Consider the following 27,094-nt stretch of genomic DNA (forward strand, 5'->3'; position numbering starts at 1 on the left):
TCTGAAAGTTCTAGATCTTATTCTTTTACCCAGTGCTGTGGGTCATTTTGGGCTATAAGGCAAAGGAGGATGCAGATTGGTGTTTATATTGTGTCCTCCAACAACTGACCGAGAAGCCCACAAAAGCCCATATACAGGCATATGCCATCCACTCAGAAGCACAGAGTTCCCTTTATCTCCAGGCTCAGTATTTATATTTATGGGAGTGGTTAAAGAATTAACATTCAGCCTACAGAGTCCATCTAATGTTGCTTATATGTGTTTATGACTGACTGGTATCGTGTGTGTGTGTGTGTGTGTGTGTGTGTGTGTGTGTGTGTGTGTTTGTTAAAAATAATTAAAGAAAAAGAGGTCATGAATTTGACAAGGAGTTGGAAGAAGGACACAGAGGTGCTGGAGTTGGGACAGAGAGAAAAAGAAAGTATGTAAATGTAGTACTCATGCATAAAATTCTAAAAAAATTTAAAATATATGTGAATCCGTTAGTTCCTTCAGAGAAAACACTGCAGCATATCTTTCTTAATAATAACAAACAAGCATGACAATCTGAACAATAACATCCACAGCAGAAATCTCTGATACTGGAAAAGTACGCTCAGTGAGTTCACAAGGTTTCAATTAGGGTGTGTTTCAGGGGTCAATATATGTTTACAAGCTCTTTACAAGTTTACATGGCTTTGGATTACATGGTTGATTTCCAGAAAGAGGCGACAAACCTAGTTTTCAGAGAAAGAACTAGAACTTGGTCAAAGGGAGGCGAATGTGGAACGGAATGCCCCACACCCACATCATTTAAATAGAAAAGGCTAGCAGAGGCCAGCAGCTTCTTTATCATGTTCTGCACTTGATGTCCCAAAGGCATGGGACCCAGCAGATAGAAGCTCCTGAAGGATGATGAGAAAACTCAATGACAGCTGGGTCTGCCTGTGACACCGATCTGGGGAAGGCTGGCAGCACTGCCACCATCACCCTCAGCCCAACACTGACCCTGCTGCAGGCGGCTGCAGGCATTTGCCTGTTTTACTCTCTGGCTCATGCCCAGCACTCCGAAGTGTTCCAAGCCTGAAATGGGTTCAGGAAACACCTGTCGATTAATGAGCACTCGCCATGCAGAAGGCAGCATTTTAAGTGCTTTACCTATATTCATTCATTTAATCCTTACAGCTCAAGGAATTACCCCTGTTTTATGACGAGAAAATTGAGGCACTGACAAGTTCATGGGGGTTACTGGTCCAGCTTTTCCCTGACTTAAGATTTAACCCGAGGAGCACTGAAGTGTGGGCTGGGCCCCATGGGCTCCCACTGAGCTCACTAAAGGGATCAAGCCACAGCCAAAAATTCAACAGTGTACAAAGTCCAAGTTCTTGAGAAGCCTCCCTTTCTCAGCCCAGTCCTATGTGCTCTGGGCTAAATGATGAGGGCACTTATGATCTGGCCCAGCAGAGGACACTGGCTGTCGTAAGTCTCTGGAGCAATGACAGAAGACCCTTTTGAGAAGGTGCCTGTCAAGAGGCTTCAAGACTCAGAAACTGGGGGTCTAGGAAGCATAATGTTCTCTTTTACTCTTGAGAAACTGTCATGCTCATTCCAATGCAATCAGGAGTCAGGCCTCACTAGGGAATATAAAAGCAGATGGAAGGCTGCACAGTCATGGCATCCAGGAGACTATGGGAGGAAGATCACGAGTTTGTGGCCAGTTTGGGCTACACGGTAAGACCCTATCTCAAATATTCACAAAGATGAAGGAAGGGAGGGAGGGAGGGAGGGAGGGAGGGAGGGAGGGAGGGAGAAAGGGAGGGAGGAAGGAAGGAAGGAAAGAGAGAGAAAAAATATGTGTACTAATAATATACTTGTCACCGCATGCTGTGGTGGTACATGCGTAGAATCTCAGCTCTCTTGGGAAGCTGCAACAGATTGCAATAGTCTTGTTCAAGGCATAGTGTCTATATGCCTATCTGTTTGTCTCTCTGTTCATCAGTCCATCCATCCATCCGTCCGTCTGTCCGTCCGTCCATCTATCCATCCGTCTATCTGTCCATCCATCCATCCATCCATCCATCCATCCATCTGTCCCTCCATCCCTCCGTCCAGCCAGCCAGCCAGCCAGCTCTGTCATTCCGCTGTGATCAGCAAACACGAGAGAAGGCTGACTCCACTAGGAAATACTGGGCACACATGGGCAGTCATCTCACTCTTGAGCTTTGCAGCAGGCCAGTCTGAGGTGTTTTCTGCATGCTGCAGTGAGGCGCAGTTGAGTATTACTCCTCCCTGGTTCCTCTCTCCATTCCTATTGCTTGTCCTCAGGAAGTAGCCCAGAGGCGTTAGGGAAAACATCTCAGGGTGGACTTCACAGTAACGTTCTTCTCAACTTGAGCCACTGACAACCCGGACTTTGTCTGGTCCTTGTACCTGACACAGCCTAAGCTGACTGTCTCTATGACTTTGGAGAAAGAACCCTTAAAGAGGTGACTGGGTCTAAATGAGCTACTACAGTGGGCCCTATGCCAATCTGTGTACTTACAAGAAAGAATTCGGACAGAGTGGGACATGAGCTCAAGGGACAGTATGTGAAGGGGCAGGGAGAAGGTGGCCTTCAGCAAGCAAGAAGAAGCCTCAGAGAATCTAATGCTGCCCGTTCATCCTGGACTTGGGCTCCAGGTTGTGAGGAACACCTTTCTAGTTTTAAGCCACCCAGCCTGTGCTACTCTGCAATGGCAGGCCTCACCTACTAACTCAGACAGGAACAGACAGACAGCACACTGACAGCCACCTCCCCATTTGAGACCACTGACTGTGAAGAGCACGAAGCCCTTAGCCTGCACCACTCTGGACTGTGTACAGTGGCTTCCCTAAACTAGGCATTAAAAAATTATTTCTGATGATTATCATATTCAAAAGGTGCTAAACAAAGAACCAAAGCATCTCATAAATAAAACTTCATACTTTTAAATCACAGGCTTCAAATTCTTCCAATCCTTTATATCATGTACTCGGCTTCTCAGGCTGTTTTGCTTCTCTGCAGGACGGAATGACAGCTACCTCATTCAGAAGTGGCTAGTGCAGTAGCTGACAGAAACCACCATTCGACCCTTCCTTGACTGGGAAGTATATTCCAGACATGTCTCATGACCACAGGTGATGTGGGATTTCCCTCTGTATGCTGTGATTACCATTGATGAGGGGAGAGCTGCTTTGAGCCTGTGGCAGGGCAGGGTGGGGTGGAGCAGAGCTAGGTGGGGAGGCCTGGACTGAATGCTGGGAGTGAGAGGGGCAGAGTCAGAGAGAAGCCATGGAGCTGCCAGAGATAGATGCTGTGAACTTTACCTAGTAAGCCCCGGTCACATGGCAATACACAGATTAATGGAGATGGGTTGAGTTAATATGTAAGAGTTAGCCAATAAGAAGCTAGAGCTAATGGGCCAAGCAGTGATTTAATTAATATGGTTTCTGTGTGGTTATTTTAGGTCTAAGTTATCCAGGTGGCCAGGAAACAACAAGCGACTTCTTGCGATACACAGGAGGGCAGGGCTCAAAAGCAGACATTGCATAGCCTTTGCTTTGAACACAGTCCTGTCTTCTCTGCTAAAGACAATGTAATTATCAACAGTATGCTGTTTGCATTCTAGAAAAAGCAAAGAGCCTCTACTGAGGCCCCTCCATTCAAGACCTCACCTAGGCTAAAGGCATCATAAACAGAAGGTAAATTTTCTACTGAATATTTTTAGAAAGACAAGTTTAGTTCCTTGCCAAAGATGCTAAGTTGAAATCATCTAATGTCTATGTACCCCTAGAGCTGCTTCTAAATAACAAAGTTTTGACTCTTGTTCCTCAGGCAGGAATTGTGCAGAGGTGGGAGGAAAACCCTGCTCTTTCTGTCCTCTTGCAAGATCGAGTTGTTCCTGAAAGTGGGGAGGATCGCTGGGCTATCTTATGACTCAGACTTGTTATGAAGGCATCAGGCCAAAGCATGTAACCCCTGGTCCTTGCACCATCAGTGACATCCTGGACACTGAGGACAACTTAGTATTCACATGCACTCTTCACAACAACTTTCTCAGAATAAACACCTTGGGGAAAGTTGGGAGAAAACAGTAAGAGAGGCTTTGTGATCACTCTTAGGAAATACCCCAGGGTAACGACCTCCTGTCCTGTGGGAAACAAGAAGGCTCAGAGAGGGAAAGAGGGAAGCCTGAGTCATGTTTCTTGACATGTGACAGACAGGTCCTGAAATAGAACGCCATAGGTTTCCAGTCCCAGGGGTATCACCTTCAAATATGTCAACGGTCTTAGGGTGGATCAGTTTTCGCAACTGCTGAGACCCTGCTGTGAGGCGAGGTCCTAAGCAAAACACAAGCCCTGACTGGGAGTCTTTGAGGAGGCAGGAGCCATGAGGAGTTCAAAGGCAAGGCCGGCCAATGGCCTGCACCTTCAAGAGCCACTGGGGTGAAAGGTTACTAAAGCAGGAGCCACTGACCAATAAAATTATGTTTGGTCAACTCTCTCAACAAAGAGACTAGAGACTGCATTCTTGCCTGCTCAGTTTTCGGAGTCATCCTGCCTCCAAATCCCACTGTTCTCAGGCCAGATAGGGAGCTTCTTCAGGGCCCAGCAGCTGAGCAGCCGCCTCTCCCAGCTCCCTTCATAAAAGAGCTGAAAGGTGCGCTGGAAACCTTTAATCAAGGTCTGTCATCAAAAATAAACAAATAAGAGTACAACTTGGGTCAGCCAGCTATAAAGGAATCCGCCTGGGGTGAGATTTCCCATGTTTGCTATGCTAAAACAGGAGAAAGAAAGCATGTGTTTGTTTGACTAGAGAAGGTAAATATAAAACAAGCCTTTCTCCAAGCAGGCCCACTTGAAAGGTCTGCCCTTGTTAATTAAAACACCACATACACACGCCATGCCAAGGGACTCTGAGGGCACAACTGAAAGCTTGCTCACCCCCAAAGCTACCACACTGGCATGGGGCCCTCTTCTGTTTTCCTTAGGGAGCAGCTGTAGACAGTGGCAGGGAGATACTCTTAGGCAGGTTCGTTCTCCTGGTATGGACATGAATTCAGCAGGCAGGTTGCCCCCATTGCTCCTTCCACTATAGCACACATAATTTAAAAAAAAACAAAAAACAAACCAGACTCCTGTGATGCAATGCTCATAGCAGTCTACACCAGTCTACCTGAGCAGAGGCCCCAGATTCTCTATGAACTGCTGCTGGTTGTTAGAGAGCCAACCTCTAATCTCTTTCTCATGAAATTTGGGACACATAAAGCCCTAAGTCCTTGCCCCAGAGCAGGATTCTGAGCAGAGTGTTGTGTTGGCTCCTCTCTTTTTACCCCAGTGAGTGGGGGTGACTGTGGCCCATTACAAAAGGGCCTTAAGAGACTGCCCATGGTACATTATAGACCTGCTGTGGGGTAACGCTCTTGTATACTGTAAAGATTGTCACTTGTATTAGTTTAATAAAACGCTGATTGGCCAGTAGCCAGGCAGGAAGTATAGGTGGACCGACTAGACTAAGAGAATTCTGGGGAGATGAAAGACAGAGTCAGTCACCAGCCAGATGCAGAGGAAGCAAGATGAGAATGCCTTACTGAGAAAAGATACCAAACCACATGGCAAAACATAGATAAGAATTGTGGGTTAATTTAAGTTAAAAGAGTTAGTTAACAATAAGCCTGAGCTAATAGGCCAAATAGTTTATAATTAATATAAGCCTTTGTGTGTTTCTTTGGGACTAAATGGCTGCAGGACCAGGTGGGACAGAAACTTCCATCTATATAGAGGGACCTCTCAAGAGATCCTTGTGTCCAAAGTATGGCCCAGAATGATCTTCACAGTGGGAATTCTGAGCCCCCCTGCACCTAAACCCTAAAAATCACGTCAGCAACTGAATGGTTAAGAAAGCTATGTTCTTCTCTGCTCTTAAGATTCCAAGACTATAATGTGGCCACATCACATGCAGTTTGTCTAGAGCTTACTAGAGAAGTAGATCCAGGGAAATATCAGTGTCTGACTGGTCAGTATCAGCTGAAGAGCACAGTAGAGTGTACAGTCAGCTGGCTGTCTACAGGCTGCACCACAGTCTCCCAAGTTTCACCAGCTCTGGGGTTTCTTGTTCCCTTCTCAGAATGTCACACAGCGACATTCAACTCTTGCCTGTGGCTCAAAGTCACAAGCAAAGCTCAAGAACCTTTCTAAAACACAAGTGATATCTGGGCAAGCATCTCAAGGCCAGATCCTAGTAGGCTGAAATTTAAATTCACCTCAATATAAATGTGGACTTCAAACATTTAAAAAGAAAATGCTATTCCTTCTAGGAAAAAGCATTGATATGTGAAAGATAACCAGCAAAGCACGTTGTCACTACTAACATCCCTACTGCCACAGACAGTAAACACAGTTAGATAATGACACTGGGGTACTGAACCTGTGGACTGCGGCACTAGGCACACTCCCACGAAACAGTATGCCAACCTGAACGTACATGTTTAAATCTAACAAGTTAGCCCTTAAGTGTTCATATTAAAGAGCCCTACATGGTCAGGAATGCTCTGCAGAGAGAGCAACACTACCACTCCTGGACTCCTTCAGTATTAGCAGACTTTCAGTGACAACAGGGAAATAAATGCATGTAATCATCATCTTATGCTCCAAAGACCCACAACCCAGCATAATAAGATGAATCACAGCATTATAAGAAGCTAAATAAGGAGAACCCAAAGAAAAACATATAGGCATCCTCCTGAATATTAACCTTCAGCAAGCGATGAAAGGAGACAGAGACCCACATTGGAGCACAGGACTGAAATCTCAAGGTCCAAATCAGGAGCAGAAGGAGAGAGAGCACGAGCAAGGAACTCAGGACCGCGAGGGGTGCAGCCACACACTGAGACAATGGGGATGTTCTACTGGGAACTCACCAAGACCAGCTGGCCTGGGTCTGGAAAAGCCTGGGATAAAACCGGACTCTCTGAACATAGCGGACAATGATGAATACTGAGAACTCAAGAACAATGGCAATGGGTTTTTGATCCTACAGCACGCACTGGCTTTGTGGGAGCCTAGGCAGTTTGGATGCTCAACTTACTAGACCTGGATGGAGGTGGGGGTTCCTTGGACTTCCCACAGGACAGGGAACCCTGATTGCTTTTCGGGCTGGGGGGGGGACTTATTTGGGGGAGGGGGAGGGAAATGGGAGGCGGTGGCGGGGAAGGGACAGAAATCTTTAATAAATAAATTAAAAAAAATTAAAGGTAAAAAATGTTTGTATGGTTTTCAAAGCAAAAAAAAAATTACAAATTGTATCAGTCCCAAATAAGTATGCAATTTCAAGTTCTCTTAGTTCCTGCAATTCTGAGAGAGACAATTCATACCCATACTTAATCTTAGCGTTTGTAACTATAGACAAAAATTCTTTACTTCAATTGCTATCAAAGACAGTAGTGTGTTAAGCATTACTGGACCATGTTGTGTATTTTATGAGTCAGTTTAGCTCTTACTGAAGACTTGAAAATAAACCAAATATCACTTCAACCATCTACAAACTAACCTCTTGCAAGATCTTTTTCTAAGTAGTTACATAATGAATTCACAAAATCCACAGTGACATTTCCTATAAGGAGTTCTCAGAAATTTAACAAATCTCACCTTCTGGGACACCAGCCCAAAGACAATTATTATGCAAGCTACAAATTAATATTTAATACCTTTATTGGGGAGGCCATTTCCTGAAGCCAGCCCCAATGTTGTGGATTCATTATGAGGGATTAACTGTGGTTAGTTTCAGTCAGTTTTCCTTGCTGATGCCCAAGGAGGAAACAGTGGCCACTTGGTCCTCCCTGAACTCCCGAAAGAAAGGGCTCAACCACATATTTACAACCCATGTCTACATTTATCCCGTACAGTCATCTATAATACAAGAGGGTGCTGGAGAGATGATACAGTGGCCAGCAGCACTTCATACACTTGCAGAGGACCCCAGTTTGTTCCTAGGACCCACATGGCAGGTTACAACCTTCCATAACTTTGTTTATAGGGGATTCAATACCGCCCCTGACCTCCACAGGCACCAGGCATTCACGTGGTACATAGACAGACATGCACGCAAATTATCTATACACATAAAAAAAATAAGTTGACCCTAAAAAAATTGAAAATATGGTATAAGATATTACACCTACTTCATTATCTTAAATCACAAGCTATCAATTTGTCAGTTGGAAGTAGAGAGAAAGTAACTGCACCATTTTGGAGTCTGAGACTGGTTTAGTTGCACTTTAAGATTTTGTCCATAGTTACTCTCTCTTTAGAAGCTGTATGAAAAATAACAGGACCAGCATTTTGACTTTGGCTCAACCCTACATTACAGCTACATGCCACTCTGACTACCACACCACAAATACTCCTTGTTTTCTGTCTCAACCTCAAATTAAATGACTCTCTTAACTGAACATGTTTGAAAACTACTAAAAAGGGGAAAAATAATGTGTTTGAAACAGAAAGGGATACAGAGTGGTTAAAAATATATGTCTATTGGACTTTGCTTATCACCACTAACTCTTTTCTAGAGCCCTGTCAGAAGAGCAAAGGGACAGAGGACTCCCACCCTCCAGCTGGTAAGGCTGGGAAGCAGAGAGGCGGGGGTGGGGGGATGATAGGCTCAAAATGCCTGGAAAAGCATTCTGGGCAGGAGATGCCAAAGATTTTGGAGCTCTCATCAAGCCACTGGCCTCAATCCAGGTAATGGATTTTCCTTCCCTTCAGTTGCTGGCCACAAGAGTTTTCCAGCAAAGAAAGAAAGGGAAAGTGGGAAGGGTGAAGAAGGGGCAGCTCCCAGCCTATTCTCCATGCAGGGGAGGGACAGCAGGCTCAGGCATTGATGAACCTGGGGTCCCCACAAAGAACTCTGGGAAGATGGCTAAGGATGGGGTCTAAAGGGCGGGAAGCATTCTCAGCAACGTCCCTTTAACTCCAATAACAGCAATGTTGCGGGCACACAGACAGCAGGCTACAACTGGCCAGACATTGCCTTTAGGAAAGAAACAGCCACCAATCTGGCTACCCCAGATCCCTGGGCTTGCCTACCTCCCAGCAGGACAGCAAGCTTCCTGGGGAAGAGCATTTGTCAGCATGGGTTTAAAGATGGAAGCTCCTTTCTACGCCAGCCTCATCCTGGCTATCTCCCTACCAGTGGCCAATAGTGAGGTCAGACCCACAAAAGTTAATGGCCTAGCTAACCTTGCTTCACCCCCAATCACCACTGCACAACCCAGTCCCTTCTGCCTGGTAGCTTTCTTCAATTTTAATATCAAAAATTTCGCACGCCTGCTTGAGCTCGGGGACTCAGCAGAAAGGCCATATAGCTGTCAGCAGACTGATAAGAATGTCCAAATGACTCCATTGGGCCTCTTTATAGAGAGGAGCCAAAGCAGCCCGTAAAGCGAGAGGGCAGGGGCCACGGAGACCAGCCGCTCGCACAGCTTCACCATGGCACTAAAATGAGCCTCAGATTTATGGGAGTGTTTTAGCCCCTGGCCCGAAGCGTCTGGGGGCTGAGACTCGTCTCTGCTCTCCAGTGGGATTTCAAATATGAGATAGCACTGCCCTGGCAAGAAAGGGGTGGAGGACGGAAGGCTGAGGGAACAGAGAGAAAAGGGGAAAAGCAGAAAGTAGAGAAAAATCAGGCCGAAATCCCATTCTCTCCAGCAGGATGTGACAACTGCTGCTTCTGAAGGCATGTGACCGTCCTCAAGTCCCCAGGAAAAGTCCCTGCGTGTAGTCACACCCACCCAACCCAGGTCTTCACTGCTGCCCACTATCTAGATGCTAATTTGCATTTTAATTCTCCTCTGATAATTTACTTTGTTTTTTTTTAATTTTTAGCATCCTTCTCTCAAAAATGAATAAAAATCATGACTTGGCAGGGAAGAGATGAGATGAAGGAAAAACACAGTAAAAATTGACTTCACTGGAGAGGGGAGAAAGTCATAATACTGGATCAAAACAAAAAGGCCAGCTAGGGAATCAGTGATGTTTAGCTCCCTGGGAGCCTTGTTGATCCTGAGAAAAGAACAGAGGCGAACTTCCCTCCATGCCCGACCCACAGGACTCAATTCTGTTTCAAGTTTCCAAGCCCAGAAGCAAATGCATAGTACATCCGCTGCTAACACACTGTGGTTCCTGAAGACCACGCTCTTACCAGAAGGCCTTTTCCCAAATTCAAATGCAAACCCCAGGAGTTCCTGAATGACCACCAGCATGGAGCTGGGACCAGAGCCCACATATGTTAAATACATGATCTCATTTGGTGGGTGAACCCTCTAGGATGCAGTCTTCCCTACTTCAGGTTAGGACTAGAAAGCCGAAGCCTGGAAAGTTAAGGGCAGGCCAACGGTCAGAACCCACAGCAGATCGGAGCTAAGGATCTGAATTCACTGCCACACAAAACCTTTCTGGATCAGGACTCAAGGCTAAAACACGTACATTTGCTTTCTATGGCAAGTTAAGATAGGTTTTTCTTTTTTTTTTTTTTTTGGTTTTTCGAGACAGGGTTTCACTGTGGCTTTGGAGCCTGTCCTGGAACTAGCTCTGTAGACCAGGCTGGTCTCGAACTCACAGAGATCCGCCTGCCTCTGCCTCCCGAGTGCTGGGATTAAAGGCGTGCGCCACCACCGCCCGGCTAAGATAGGTTTTTCTGTTTTTGTTTTTGTTTTTAAGTTTTCGGTGCTAAGGATTGAACACAGGGCCTTGTGCATATTAGGTAAGTTGTCAACCACTGAAATATAGCCCTAGCCCAACTCAAGAAGAAAGCCAATGTTTCAGGAAATAATTGCTTTCACTATATAACACTCTGATAGTTTCCTATTTCTCTCTGTCTCTCCCAGTCTCTCTCTCTCTCTGTCTCTCTCTCTCTCTCTCTGTCTGTCTCTCTCTCTCAATTAGATGCCAGCTGTGACCCATTGAATTGACCTTAGCTCACTCCAGGCTGGAAAACACTGCCATATATCACAAAAAAACAAAAAGCAAAATACCAGACTAGGCGCCATGAGACCTGGGTTCCAGCATTCTAGCTCTCAGATGTGCCCACAAGGTTATCAGGTCCCCAGGAATGCCTGGATAATTTCTAAGATTTGAATTTTACAAAATTTTAATTATTTAGCCTCCCCTTTTTCTTACACACCATCCCTCTGACCAAGTATTACTCACCCCCTGCCTTCTAATTCACTCTGAAGCTCTTTGCTGCTGGTACTGAGAACCCTCCCAGCCTGGGATGCTTATCTTGCTGTCCCTTATCTACCAGATCTCCAGAGGAGGATAAAGACCTCACAGCTCAGCCCCTCTTCTCTAGCACAGGGCCCAGTGGTGAAGCTCACTCCTGAGGAGATGCTCCTGAGTGCACTCAGGAGCCTGTGACTCCTGTATCACTGCTGTTACTTGTGCCAGTAGCTGAAGGTACCCTGTGAAAGAAGAGGCCACACTCCTACACAATGCCTTCTTTTAGTCTCCTTTACTTGCTAAGGCAATGTTGGGAAGAAAGCCTGTACTTAGAATAGATTTACCTGGAGGTTGGGGTGAGCGTGGGCAACGTCAAAAGGCTCTTTGGGACTTTCTGGCCAGCCAGTGAAACCAGTGGTGAGCACTGAGCTCAATGAGGGACCCCATCTCAGAAAAGTTAAGAGGGGCAGTAATAGTGAAGACACCAGAAACCAACTTCTGGCCTCCACATGTATGTGCAGACATGTGCACTTACAAACACAAAACACACTACACGCTTAAGTTTATACACCCACATAAATTCGTTTGATAGGTAAGTGAATTTCTGGAGAAAATCCAAAGCAATGAATGGGTGCTGGTATCACAGCAAGCCGGCCGAGCTGTGACACTACCTGGTTATGCTCGCAAATGGACAAGACATACCAAGGCTGCCAGAGAACACAGCTTTATGGTCTCTCCATCTGGACCTCGAGGATTTAAATCTCAGAAGCTATACCAAACAACTGCAAATCAGTCCGAAGTTAAAGACAGGAAAATTTATTTCCAGCCCCAGTGCACTATAAATCTGAGACAGTCCTATTAAAAGGCTTTTCTTGGCTTCCGATCAGATACTTGGTAAAAGTCTTTTTCCAACAAGGTTCCTAATACCAAAGTTTCAAAAAAAAGTTTAACATACACACAGAGCAATGTTCTTCCTTAAGATGCGGACTAAACCCGCTCTTATTTACCCGGCTTTAAACAACTGCACAGATTGGTCCCTCAGTGTGGGGTTATATACACGGGGAAATTCAAACACAGAGTACACAGTACTACTGAAAAAACATGCAATGACAATCTCCCCCACTGACCACAGGGCCTCCAGGCACCAGAACTCACTACTCTTTCAAGGGGAAGATTTCAGCCCAGAAAGCATTCCCTCGGAGGGGAAATGACTCGGTAGCAGTTTTCTTCTCTGGTCATGCTGGGGTCTGAAATAGGGGCCCTGCGCATGTGTCACAAGCGCTCCACCACTGAGCTACACTGCCAGCACCACGCTTTTCAAGAGCAGACTGGAAAGTCTGGCTTGTCAGGACTGAAGAGAAATAGTTCTGTGTGTGAGCTAGTGAGTATGTGCACATGCATGTATGTATGTGTTCTCTCTGCGTGTGTGTGTGCAATTCCAGAGTATAATAAGCTTATTTTTATTACATGTGTACATGTAAGAGAGTATATGTGTGAGTGTTTGTAATTCCAAGAGTATAACCTACCAATTTATTTATTATATGTGTATGTATGAAGTTACAAGATTATAATTTACTTGTCTATTCATTACGTGTGTGTGCAGTGTGTGCTGATACATGTGGAACTGGCGCCCTCCGTGCACCACATGGGTCTGGGGATTGAACTAGGCTCGGCAGGCTTGCAGATGAGGCTTGCACTAGCTCAGGCCCTCACCTATGGAAACAAAGACTTCTCCACTTCCCAGCTGGGGAAGAGAAGTAAGAATCACACAAATTACAGCACTGACACTGGAAATGAGAAGTGGCACCCTTTCTTCCTAAAGCATTTCCAGGCGAACTGTCTCAAGCGCCCACTTTGGGGAGGAAGGCGAGGCAAGGCGAGAAGTCAGCTTGAATGGCTGGAAATGCAGCTTGACTTCCACAGACCAGGCCAAATGACACTGGGGTCTGAGCACATTTGTCCAGAACAATGTATGCCTCGCCTGCATTCGGCTGTGGAGCCTGGATGGCTCTGTTAACAGCCCATCTCCCTCCCGTGGAAAGAGTCTGCTTTGTAAACTTGGGTATGCTGGGGTCGGGGTGAGGGAGAGATGGACACAGACTATACCATATAACCATAGGGACAAAGCAGTTGGGCCAGCAGCACAAGGAATCCTCAACTAACACACAGGATCTGGGCAGCTGAGGAATCATAGATTAAGGGGCTGGAGAGGTGGGTCAGCAGTTAATTTCCTGCACCCACAGGGTGGCACACAACTGTCTATAACTACAGTCCTAAGGGATCTGACACCCTCCACTAGTCTCCATGGCACCAGGCACTCAGCTGGTGCACAGACATACATGCAAGCAAAACACTCTCATGCATTAAAAAAGAAAAATTAGAAAATCTAAACAAAAAAAAACCTTAAATAATCTAAACAAAAAAAAGCTTTGTAAGACATAGATGAACCCATATTTAAAAAATTATAAATGCTTAGCAGATTAAACTTCAACGTAAGGAGTTGAGGTGCCCGATAATTACAACTTTGGGGGACAGTATATAAACTGATATGAACTGAGGATGCAGAGCATGAAGAAAAAAACAAAGGCTCTATACCCTGAAGAACTGTCCTGCGAAACTGCCTGGGCTTCTGTCTACTACACTGAGCATTCCAGCCCATCTCAGAGGTCCATTTGTGCCATTGTCCTCCCCTTCAAGGTTGTGGCATCTAAACAACTAACTATAGCTATGGAAACCAAATACTGGAATTCAATTTGTGGAGATTCTGCATAAACAAGGCAAAACAAAAGCGCCCTCGAGGGGCCTCTCCTACACAGGAAGCTCCTGCCCCAGGGGCTCTCCTCTTCAGTCTGGATCCTTACTACAGTGCAGTGAGAAGGGCGCTGTTTGCTAAGAGTGGTCTGCTCACATCTCCAAGGCTTCTCTCAGCACAGACATGTGGCGTATTTATTAGGCACCCACGAAATTATACTGAGACACAACAGAACAGAAACTCACAGCTGACCTTTTTTGAGTGCTGGTGACTAGAGGCAAGCCACTAAGGCCAAACCACCTCAAAGGCCCCAAATCAACTGATTACAAAAGGAAAGTTCAAAGGCAAAGCAGGCTCCTGACTTCCACCTCCTAGTGTGGCTGGGGTTAGAGGTCACTGCTAGGGGAGCCACTGACCAATAAAACAGTGTTTAGGAACTCTACTCAACAGATAAACTGGGGGTCCACTTACACCTTCCCCCTTCACACAAACATCTCTGACTAGCCAGTCCAGCATCTCCCCAGCCTTCTGAGACCCAAGCCTGCACACTTTGTCCTGTGAGTCAAGGGAGACTGGGGGTATAAAAGAGCCATTTGACAGCAGAGGAAACATTGAGCTGCAAATTTTCTCCTGCCTTTTAACAAAACAAAGCTAGTCTCTCAGACCTACTCAGAAGGCCATCTCCCAGCCCACATGCCCTGCCGGTCACAGCCTGAATGCTATCCTTTCCATCTCAGCTGAGTGTACTCTGGAACTCCAACACCATCTTTGAAAGCAGCTTTGAGGGTAAACACTGTACCTCAAGATGACTTTGCCCTAGGCAGAGTCAAAGAGCCTTATGTGGCTCATAATCTCTCCTCTCTCCATAAAAAAACAATTAGGACTTCAGTAAGTCAATGAGCTAGTTAATTAGCACGCAGGACAATAAAGGTACAACTGAGAACCAGTGTCACTGTTCCAGCTGTCACATCTACTAACTGAAGGGATTGCTTTTAACTTCCCTCCTAAAGCTGTGCAAGTCGCCACTAGACTTTCCAAGTGTGTGCGCTCACACTGCTCAGAAGGAAGGGCCTTTTCAGGACTATCTTCTGGAGACACTTTTCTCCTAACTACAAGCTTCCAATCAGGGTTCCAGTCATGTCCTTAGGTATGGCTGCCTCCATGCCTCTCTCAGGACAACTGAACTATCACTTACAATCAGGATGATAACAAGTGTACCAAACACTCAGATCATGGCCTTTCTATTGTTTTAATTGCCCCCTTCTCACCTGTCATGTGTGTGTGTGTGTGTGTGTGTGTGTGTGTGTGTGTGTATTGGGTGCTGTCCCATGCTGCTAGAGCAAATGTCTGAATTGTCACTTGAATAAAATGGTCTCTAGAGAGCCACAGCAAGGAACATGTCCCTCGAGAAGCAAGCAGCTGCTGGCATTTGGGATTTCCCCAGATTTAAATCCTTGGAAGGAATATTAGACACTTAACAGTGGATGGAGACCCCTGGTGGCAAAAACTGTTCCTGCAGTTTTAAATTCTAGCTCTGAATACCTCAGGATGCCCAGGCCCTGTGTCAGTTCCTGCCGACCCCTCACCTGGAGGTCTGAGGCCCCAGGACTGCGGAGACATATGCCTAGATTACAGAAAGACCCGAAGCTGAGCTCCCCAGGGAGGATTCACCAAGGTATAGGAGCAGTTTTAACACTCCACCCAAGGTCAAGCTCAATCCACAGACATAAACGGAAGGCAAAGGACAGCAGGAGCAGTTACAGAGCAAGGGCACACACGCTGGCACACACGCTGGGTTCCCCAAAAGATGGCGGCACTGGGAAACATTATGACCTTAAAGAAGTGAGGCCAAGTGAGGGGTTCTCAGGTCAGTGGGGTGTGCCCTCAAAGGAAGCCGTGGAGCTCAACAGTCCCCCTCTGGCTCTCTCATGACACTTATCCCAGCATTAACAATGACAGCCCTCATCACAGACCAGACCAGCCAGCTGACAGACATCAGATGTGAGCATCTGAACTTTTCCTTTAAGCTCAATGCCTCTGATACTGCTTTATAGTGGCAGGACACTGACTAAAACTCTCCAAATGGAGAGAAGACAGCTAGCTTCTCAGTGGACTGCTGGCTCTCAGATAATGTGGGCCGATTGCTCCCGCCCAAGGAGAACGTGTGGCAATGTCAAGAGACATTAGAAGCTGTTACAAATTGTAGAAGGGGACGATGCTATGGGTTTCTAGTCAGGGTTTAATTTTGTCAGCCTTTATATTCAAACTGGGAATTATTTCAAGCATGTGTAGTTGGGACGAGTCCAGTTCAGAAATGTGGGGTTGGGAGACAAAAAAGATCACTTGGGCAAACATCCACAGGAAAGGTAGGCAGGCTGATGTGTTACCTCAGGAACTTTGGACAGTCAGGGAGCAGTCCCAGCTAAATGAGCACTGGGAAGCAGAGAGGAGTGAGAAGGGGAGCCTGGTATGATGGAGGTGTCCACCAGCAGAGGAGGTTGGGGCCCTCATGAGTATTCAGGGAGAGAAGAGCTCTTAAATGATGTGCTGGTTGGGATGGTAACATTCTTGTTAGAGATAAGACTTCCACAGAGTTGTTAAATGGCTGCCTGGAACACGAGAGGAGTAGTGAAGCCCTTCAGTGCGCAGATGATAAAATGAAAGTCTACACAGCTCCATGCTTAGAAGAGTAACACAATTAGTGCAGACAGATCCAGGGCCCAGTGTCCATCTTCCAGCTCATAACCAACAAGCAGCGTGCTCTACGCGTCCTCCGTTCATTCCATCTCAGCTGTCCCAGTGACTCCTAGCCTGCCACTGACAACTAATTCCAAGTCAGGCAGTCTCAGGCCAGCAACTCCACCCGAGCCATTCTGTGGGCTGTCAGGAGACGCTCTGTTCCAAAGCAAGTGGTCTCTTTCTCTACGCATGGCTGGAGCGGCAGAGAGGAGACTGACTGGACAGAGCATGTTCATTTTCAGCCCAGGCCCAGTTTCTCCCTAACATTCCTAGAGTAGAATCTTATTTGCGGTGGAATCTTATTTAGTGTATGATTCTATAATTAATCTAGCAAACAAAGATACCATCAGGTATGGTGTGAGGGAAAATGCCTTCAGTCCCAACACACTGGAGTCAGAGGAGGGTGGACCTTTCTAAAAAGTGGCATGAAGAACACAAACATCCAGATTCATCAAGGGGCACTCTTCCCATGCTTCAGGTCTGTGGTGAAAATACGGCAATCTCTAAACTGATCTCAGATTCACTAGCTCAGAGGAGGTCAGTGGTGAGGAGTGACAGGAAGCCAGGAACTCCCAGCTATGAGAAGCCAGCGGGGAGGCTGTCAGCATCAGCAAGCTGCTCTCCACCAGGATGGCAAAGCTCTGAAGACGGGCTTTCTGCAGCCACAGGAGGCAGAGCCTAGCCTGAGGGCATACAGCTGGCATTTCACCCAAGCCTGAAGGCCTGTATTAAAGGCTCGTGACAGGCAGAAGGAGGAGACAGCAGGGCTTTTATAAGGGGTGTGTTTGCACTCGGGTCACAGGGATGCACCCTTGAGGGAGACCATGGGGCTCCAGCCCTTCCTCTCCTCTCTTCACATGGTCCTCAAAGTGAATTGCTCTGCTCAGCTCTACTCCACCATACCCTGCTGTCTTCTACCAGTCACAGTCTGGAGTCTGCTCAACTGTGAGCCCAAAGCAGTCCTTTCCTCTTTGTAATATAACTACCTCCAATATTTGTCACAGTGATGAAAAATTACTGACACAAATATCCAAGTACAAAGAGCAGGACCACTTACAGCCATTTTCCCTCTCTCCTCAACCCCTGGAGTGACAAGTGATGGGAAATTTTACCTGATGCCAACAGTGATGGTAAAGAGACTGGAAAACACATCCACAATACATGGATGCTGTACCCCGTGCTGCAGGACCAGAAGGGGCTGAGCAGAGTAAAGGTAGGCAACAGCTGGGCAGGCTGAGAATGCACTTAGGAAGCAGGTAGTTCTGGGTCCCCTCATCCCGCAGCTGGGTGACTACATACTCTTATCCATATAGTCTGTTCTCTGGCCACTTGGCCAAAGGTGAGAAGCCAGGTTAAAGACATGGGCTGTACACTGAAAATCTCCAAGTCTCTTCTCACTCATCTCCCTCGCCCACTCCTGTGTGTATGTATGTGTGTATATGTGTGTATGTGTATATGCATGTGTGAACGTGTATGCATTGTATGCAAGTGTGTGTGTGTGTGTGTAGGCCATAAGTCTACATCAGGTCTTTCCTTGATCCTCCTATAGTAGTTTGAAGGTAACTAGTCCCTATAAGCTTATAGGGAGTGGCACTATTAGAAGGTGTGACATTGTTGTAGTAGGGTGGCCTTGTTGGAGGAAGTATGTCTCTGTGGGCTTTGAGGTCGCCTATGCTCAAGCTATGCCCAGTGTTGACACAGACTCCTGCTGCCTGAAGATCAAGATGTAGGACTCTCAGCTCTTTCTCCAGCACCATGTCTGCCTGCATGCCACCATGTCCCACCATGATGACAATGGACTAAATTTCTGAACTGTAAGAAACCCATTAAATGTTTTCCTTTATAAGAGTTGCTGTAATCATGGTGTCTCTTCACAGCAATAGAAACCCTAAGACACTTCCCTATTTTTATTTTTTGGAAACAAGGTTTCTCACTCTTAAGCCTGTCCTTAGAATGAGCTTCAGGGGTCAGCCAGTATCTACGCCACTAGCACCTCACAGTTAGAGGTCTTTGTCACCAAGCCTGACTTTTTACATGAGTCCTACAGGTACAAACCTAGATCCTAATGCTTTTGTGGCAAACATTTTATTGACTGAGCCATCTCTCTAGCCCATGTGGATAATTCTGATAAAAACAAAAATCCATAAAAAGAAACAAAAGAGATGATCACAGCATTAGCTTCAGGGCCATCTTTGAGATTTCCTTAACTTGCCTGACAATGAAGCCCCATTAGGTTTCTTTAGGAGAGAGCAATGAGACCGAATGGGAACCCAGTGAAGTTCTCCAGGCTATCACAACCCAGACAGGGTGTCAAAAGGTCAAGCAAGGTCTCCGGAGGGAGGCAGGAAAAAGGCAAATAGAGGATAAGACCACTTGCCACAAAGGTTGTCTTCCTTAGCACACAACCAAACATGCTGCCCTGTTTCCCTGGCTGTCTTTGTTGCTGTTACCTGCGATCACTGGGTGTCCCCCACCCCCACCCCGCAGAGCCGGAAACCCTTCTCATTAACTCGCCTAGTCCTTGCTCTGGTCAGCAGCAGATACACTGAAGACACAGCCCCACGGTGTACTTGGCTGAAGAGCCACTGTGTCCAAGTCACTGCTCCAGCACCCCCAAACCCCCTCCCCAGCCAGGTGTCTCAGCATTGGCCTCTTACCTGTCTCTGCATCTCTTCGATCTGCCTTTGTGGGATGTTCTGCAGGATGCTGTACATGTCTGACATCTTTTCCTCTGGGACTACCACAGATGCCCTGGAAACAACAGCGCCATTTACATGTGCACAGACCTTCCCAGAAAGCAGCACTATACCCTGTCCCATTCCCTTCTCAGGAGCAGAAACAAACCCCCCAAACTCCTTCAGCTCTACATCCTTCCCCATCTGTTCTGTCCTCCCAGGCATAACTGCCATCAACCACAGCAAGTTCTGTCTCACCGGCCTTTGCAGGGTAAATGTCCTCCCTGTCCACTCTTCCTTACCCTGCTCTACAATCCCAGAATTAACAATTACTTCCCCCCATTTAGCCTCTACACAAATCCATCCATTGATTTAGCATTTACTTATAACAGTCCCACTATGTTCTGGGCACTGAGAACTCAACAGAGAACATCAGAGGGAAGAGGGGTGAACAGGGCATGAGAAGGTCTGTGGGAAGAGAGCTCCAGGCACGGGGCTAATGAGTGAAAGGCCGAGGACACATCATGTTGGGCATCGTCCAGGAACAGCTAGGAGGCCCCTGTGGCTGCTGCAGAGTAAACAGGATGGAGGAGAACATGATCAAGCAGAAAGGGGGAGGGCAGGTTGCAGTGATGCACACAGGACCTTGGAGGCCACCGAGGACTTGGTACTGAGATGGGAAACCACTAGGAGGTGGAGGCAAAAAGGCCCGAGAAGCTAAATAAGCTCCAACAGGCTCATGCTGTCTACGGGGTCAGCCAGTGACAGGAAGCAGGCACAGGAGCAGGAAGAAGGGCTGGAACTCCTGCAGAGGCAGCAGAGCTACACCAGAGTGGAGCTGGGGAAAGCAAAGGTCTGCCCTGTGCCCTACGCCCCACATACAGACTGGGTGTAGAGTGAGAAGGGGAGACTGGCATTGGCTTCCACAAGGACAGTGTACACAGGGTACAACACACTTGCATAAAAATGCTTGTTGAAATCTAGTTCCCACTCCCGCCCACTGTGTTAGGCTGTTCACACTGTATCCGGAGCACTCAGTGTGCTGCTCCCACAGTCAGGACTTCAGGACATCTGCTGAACAAGTAAACGATTTTTGCAGCAGAGACAGGACTGAGAACCAAGAGATGAGCCAATCTACCATAATTTCAAAGCTAGCCAATAAGAGCTGGTTATCTGACTTCAGACTCCTGACTCCACACACACAGCCCTCCTGTTGCTCACCCACAACACAACACTGAAGCTATAGAAGTTCCCTTCCACACCCACTACACCACTGCCCTGCAAGGCCCTCACCAATGTCAGTCTTATCACTCTCCTAGTATTGCCCAGCCAGAATCTGACCAGTCACATCACAGCATCTGGGGACTGTGGGTTCACTGCTCTCACATCACTAAGCAGAGAGTTTCCTTGAAAAAGGCCTAACCACTGGCTCCTCTTGGAAAAACCTATAGCTGGATTCTAGACATAAACAAAGGACATTGAGCCTATAGTTCACAATCCTAGAGAAGCTAAGTAATAAAGTGAACCCAAAGAAAAACATATATAGATCTGCCTGGAACTTGGAAGCAGACAAGATCTCCAGGCAAAAGTTGGGAGCATAGGGGTGGGGTGGGGTGGGGTTGGGGGAAGGGGAGAGAGGGAGAGAGAAGGGAGAAGGGAAGGGTTGGGGAGAGCTTGGGAGAGTGGGATGGTTGAGATGGAAGAAGGATGGATATGGAAGCAGGGAAGAAGATATCTTAATAAAGGGAGCCATTTGGGGGTTGGCAAGAGGCTTGGCTCTAGAAAGGTTCCCTGGTGTCCAAGGGGATGTCCCCAGCTAGGATCCTGGCAGTGGAGGAGATAGTGCCTGAACTGGCCTTTTCCCGTAGTCAGACTGATGACTATCTTGAATATCACCATAGAACCTTTGTCCAGCGACGGATGGAGACAGAGATAGAGACCCACATCGGAGCACTGCACTGAGCTCCCAAGGTCCAGTTGAAGAGCAGAAGGAGAGAGAATATGAGCAAGGAAGTCAGGACCACAAGGGGTTGGTCCACCCACGGAGACAGTGTGCCTGATCTAATGGGAGCTCACCAAATCCAGCTGGACTGGGACTGAGCGAGCATGGGATCAAACTGGACTCCCTGAATGTAGCTGACAATTGGGGCAGACTGAGAAGCCAATGATAATGGCACTGGGATTTGTCTCTGCTGCATGTATTGGCTTTTGGGGATCCTATTCTATTTGGATGCATACCTTCCTAAGCCTGGATGGAGTGGGGAAGGCCTTGGACTTCCCACAGGGCAGGGTTCCCTGCCCTCTCTTAGGACTGGAGGGGGAAAGGGGAGAGGGAGGAGAGAGCAGGAAGGAAGTGGGAGGAGGGGAAGAAGTGGACATTTTGATTGATATTATTTATAAAGTAATAAAAAAATCTTCTGAAAAAAAAAGAAAAAGAAAGCCTACAGCTGACAGTGCTGATGAAGGTTTGAACACTACATCTCATAGGCTCAGATATCTGAATACTCAGTTTCCAGTTGGTCGTGCTACTTGGAGAGGTTATGGGGAAGTAAAGCCCAGAGAAGTGAACACAATCAAGCAGGATCTGCATTTGTCCCTGAATCCCTGGCTCTTTTCCCCTTAGATTCTAACCTCCTCAGATGCAGGATTATAAAATACCATCTTATAAACAGTAGGCTTTCTAATAAACGTAAGATGGATGAGGGTTAGCCGATTGGTACTATTCAAACTGCTCAAACACCTATGCTATTGGACTTGGATAAACGATCATAAGAGTTGGGAGAGGAGAAAGCAATTAAATATTTTTAGCAAAGACATGAGATGAAGGGTATACAGCAAGGAAATTAAATTTTAACAGTCTGCCACCAATTTTGAGGAAATAACACATGTGACCAGGGGCAATTCCTGCGACCACAACCAGGCAGGGACTGCATCTTTCACTGCTTTCACTGAAGTAGAGGCTCTCTCTCCACTGGCAGCCATCACACTGGGCAACTCCACAGCACTGGCTCAACCGCAGTTATGAATCCGGTTACCTGGGAGCTTTCATTCAGAATCCCTCGAATAGAGGAAACTCTCCAGCTGTGTCTAGACTGCTCCAGCCCAGAGGTGGACTGTTTTGTGGAAAGAGCCAGCAAATAAGTATCTCTGTAAGCCACCCAGTCTCCACAATGACTCAGCACTTCACAAGTAACACACAAATGAAGGGGTACAGTTGTGATTCAATAAGACTTTATTTCTACAAACAGCCAGCCTGTGGGTTCGGCCCACTGGACTCTGTGAACTGCTCTAACCAATGTGCTAAAGCAATAACAGCCAGGGATCCCTTACCCTAGGCCTAGTGCTGCAAACATGCTAAAGCAATAGTGGCCAGGATCCCTTATCATAGGCCCAGTCCCAAGCTACCTTTGATTTTGGAATATCTGCATGGATATAACATAAATATGAAGATATGTTTATGTTCTGTGCATTTGTTACACACACAACCTGAATGTAATTTATATACTAGCATCCTTTAATTGCCATTCTTACCAAACTTAAGTGGCTATAAAAGTTTATACTTCAATATTTATCTATTTATCTATCTATCTATCTATCTATCTACCTATCTATCTATAGATATAGATATAGATTTTACTTTAATCTATTTGGAATGCACAGATGACTTGGGAAAGACGGTGTGGCAACGGTTCCTTCTTAGAGGACTGTATGGCTGCCACTAAGCACATGAGCTCAGTGTTGGCATCTGAATCCTCTTGGCCATTCTGGGGCTACAAGCAATACTCAGAAGAACTATGCCAAGCAGTGTGTGCCACACTCACACGGCCTTGGCCACCCTCAAGAACAGAACTTATTTGCTTGCTTGCTTCTTACATAATGGACTTCATTATGAGAATATCATGCGTGTGCATCAGGTATAGTGATCTTTTCTTCCACCCCATTTTTTTCTGCATCTCCTGACATCGGCATTTTGTCTGTGAGCTATGACATAATATCAAGTGTGGAATTGTCCACTGTGGCATTGTTGACAGTGCTCAAAAGCTTCACACTTTGGAATGTTTCTGACTTAGAAGTTAGGCATCCGCAACTTGCAGTTCTCAAATCCGGGTATGTACCTCAATGTACCACAATGAGAGGCTTTTCTTTCCAATATTGGCCACCAGCTACAGTTCACTAGACATTATACCTACCTCTTCCAGTCAAGAACTTCAGAGAAAGGCAGAATATAGGAGTCTGCAATGACAACCGGGACACAGCCAGCCTGTAACACATCACTCAGCACTGCCTGCCCCAGCCGAGCTCCTCGAAGGACCACACAAAAAGTAGCCTCCTGCAGCAACAAAAGAGAATGCTGAGGGTTACAAAGACGTCTCTAGCATCACTTACTTGGATGTCTGCACATTATGGCATCTCCCCCAAGGCTAAGCAGTGACAAGGCATCTAGAAACTGCCAAAGGACCTCACACCTGTGAAATAGGAAATGCTCAGCTGGCTGCAGGGTTTCCCACCTTAATTCTTCAGTGCAAACCAAGTGCTACCAGGGCTGGCATTCTGCACATGTTAAGAGCCAGCATCACAGGCTGCTTCTGGTCAGGTGACCACATGAGGTCCTGGTGTCCATCAGCACCCACGAACTGTGTACACATATGTAGCATGTGGTCTCAATAACGCCTAATCCTGGACCTCAGCACAGCCTGCAATGGGACAGACCCTCTAGAGGGTCCTCATAAGGAAGGTTTGAAATTTCCGTTCTTTCAGTCCCCAAGGCACTTGCATTGTCTGCCTATAGGAGCTATTCATTAAAGGTACACAGAGCCTTGAGAAGGCATTAAAATGATAGCTTCTAGAGACAAGACCAACAAAAACGAACTCTCAAAAAAAGCTCTTCCTCACTCACTCTCTCATACCTCTCAATGTATGTGTACAGAGGAAGAACGGGTGCCATAGCACTGCACCCCAAAATGAGATCCTAATTCTCTTACTCCCAGTTTTCCCTGATTTCTGTCTCTTTAGGAGGAGTCAAAAGGATGAAAAAAGAAAACATGACCTCATCTTTAAAGTCAGGGAAAAAGCCAGGCAAAGTGACTAATATCTGTAATTGCAGTATTTGGAAAGAGGAGTCAGGAGGATTGTGAGCTTAAATTCAACTTGGGCTACACAGGGAAACCCTGTTTTTAAAAAAATTCTGTGTCCCCCATTTCCCCCATGGTGTAGGAGGTCCTTCTGTCTATGTGTTGCTTTTGATAGGGCAGAACTTAGGTAGGCAGGGAAGACAGAACTGAATGCTGGGAGAAAGAGCAGAGTGGGAGAACTGCCATGGAGCTGCCAGGTCAGACATGCTGAATCTTTCCCGGTAAGCCACAACCCCATGGTGATATACAGATTATTAGAAATGGGTTAAATCAAGATGTGAGAGTTAGCCAATAAGAGGCTAGAGATAATAGGCCAGACAGTAATTTAATTAATACAATTTTTGTGTAGTTATTTTGGGTGTAAGCTAGCTGGGCAGCTGGAACAAAAGGGCCTGCTCCCTACAACACCCCCACAGAAAATAAATGTAAATTTGAAAAATAAAATTACATCTTAAAACTGATTTCTTGTAGGCAGAGGCTGCTTGTTTGTTTCCCAACCACTCAAACACAAAAAATCACACAGAAACTGTATTAATTACAACAGTTTGGCTAATAGCTTATGCATATTTCTAGCTAACTCTTACATCTTAAATTAACCCATTTCTATTATTTTGTATTTTACCATGAGGTTCATGGTTTACTGGTAAAGTTTCAGGGCATCTGTCTCCTTCAGTAGCTACATGGCGTCTCCCTGACTCTGCCTACTTTCTCTCTATATTTCTGTTTGGATTTCCCACCTGGCTTTACTCTACTAAGCCATGGCTTTTCAGCTTCTTTAATAACCAATGGTAATAAAACATATTCACAGCATACAGAAGGGGATCCCACATCAATTACTGAATCACATGAGTGTACTATTGAGGCTAATGAGATGGCTCAACCAAAAAGACACTGCAGCCAGGCCTGATGACCCGAGTTCGATTCCAGAGATCCACAGAACAGACAGAGCAAACTAACTCCAGCAAAGTTGTCCTCTGATCTCCATGCACTGTACTATGGCATGTGTGTACACATATGTAACACACACACACATGTATATACATGTGCACACTAAATAATCTAATAAAATTTTGTTTAAAAATAACATTATAGAAAGGGGAAGGTCAGGGGAAAGAAATGGAAAAGTTAATCTCCCAAATGCCTTTGGACTCAATGCAGGAGAGAAGCTGCTGAGGGGCGAGATGCACAAGGCACTTGGGCCACAAGTGGGCAGCTTGCATACCCAAGAAGCCATGGCTAGATGTGGGCACATGCCGACAGTTCTTCCTGTCCAGACAAAGGTTTCTACAGACACTGCTGCATCCCCACCATTATTAGCCAGAAATTCGGGAGGAAGATAGCATTTCTCAAGAGAACCTTTTAACAATCTCAAATGGACCAGCTCCCTGGCTATTTAAAAAATTAATAAATACGTGAATACTAAAAAGATGACCTCACCTCCTTGATAGCTCTCCTTGAACTAACCTGCCTCAACTTTAAATGCTCACATGAGCAAAGCTCTGATTCTCCTTTCCCAGCCCTCTATGCCCTGGAATGTCAAATAGTCTACCAATAATCCGCCCCCAAAGGACCACTTTACCTTGTAATTATGGAAGAACACACCCATGATGGAGGTGAGGGTATGCTGTGGGTGACAAAATATCTCAAAGCCACAGCAATAAGAACAGGCCTGGATGCTCAGAGACAGCCAACTGTGGCCCTGTGGGCTGTTATGGCTCAGAGATGCAACTGGCCACCTTACAGAAGGTCACTTCTCCAGACCATGAACACAAGAGCAAGATACATCTGTGTGCTTTGCCTATACAGCTTCTTAGAAATCAAGAGGATTTTTGTTTTCAAAGTATAATGGGTATCTGAAAGGATTATTAACCCTTACAGATCAACTGGCCCCACACAACATAAACACACCATCCACTCAAGGTCCCAATGGTCTACACCTCTAGCAAGGAGCCGCATCTTTTCCCCTTGGGTACTACTGCAGTTACTTATGGAAAACAGCTCTGGTACTGGGGTCAGTTTTACTCCACGGCAGCAACCTGTCCTGCGCTTGGCAAGGTCTTGAGTGGCACTCACCTGCAGTACTTGGGGGTAATCAAAGACCTGGTGCTGGTGGCAGCGCTTGCGGACAGAAAGGACACCCTCCGAGAGATTGGTGCATTTGTCTAGGACCAACACTGACTCTTTGTGTTTGGCCTGAAGGGCTTCTAGGTCTTCTCTGTACTCAGGATGGATGGCCATCTGAGAGGACAGCAGGAAGTACCGCCGGGGACTACAGGGGAAGAAAAGGTCACCTAGGATCAATCACTGGTCAGTCGGGTCACACAAAACTTAACACTGAACTTCCTGCAACAGGTATTTGCCGGCCAGTCTCAACATCCACCACCTAGTTTTAAAATTATATAAGGCACATTACTAGATAGTAAAAACATTATGCACTCTATAAAAAATACTTGCATGCAGAAATATAATGCCATAAAATGCTTCTTTAGGCAAATCTCTTCTTTTTCTATTTTTTTCTTTTTGTTGTTTTACACAGGTCTATGTAATTCCTGGCTTGACTAGAACTTGCTGTTTAGACCAGACTG

At 46.2% G+C, this 27,094-nt stretch overlaps 1 protein-coding gene across 1 annotated transcript in view; it reads right to left on the reverse strand.

Annotated features, from left to right (window-relative positions):
* The window catches only part of Ext2 (exostosin glycosyltransferase 2), a 139,826-nt gene that overhangs the window by 88,697 nt on the left and 24,035 nt on the right, over positions 1–27,094 (reverse strand). The window contains exons 5-7 of the mRNA XM_041641297.1: positions 26,583–26,778; positions 23,568–23,707; positions 19,360–19,453 (exon numbers count right to left, since the gene is read on the reverse strand). Of these exons, the coding sequence (XP_041497231.1) occupies positions 19,360–19,453; positions 23,568–23,707; positions 26,583–26,778 (430 nt within the window). The remainder of the gene's footprint in view (positions 1–19,359; positions 19,454–23,567; positions 23,708–26,582; positions 26,779–27,094) is intronic.

This window comes from Microtus oregoni, unplaced genomic scaffold, assembly GCF_018167655.1.
Source record: "Microtus oregoni isolate MIOR12 unplaced genomic scaffold, Mior012 000068F_ref0000429, whole genome shotgun sequence".
Classification (NCBI taxonomy): domain Eukaryota; kingdom Metazoa; phylum Chordata; class Mammalia; order Rodentia; family Cricetidae; genus Microtus; species Microtus oregoni.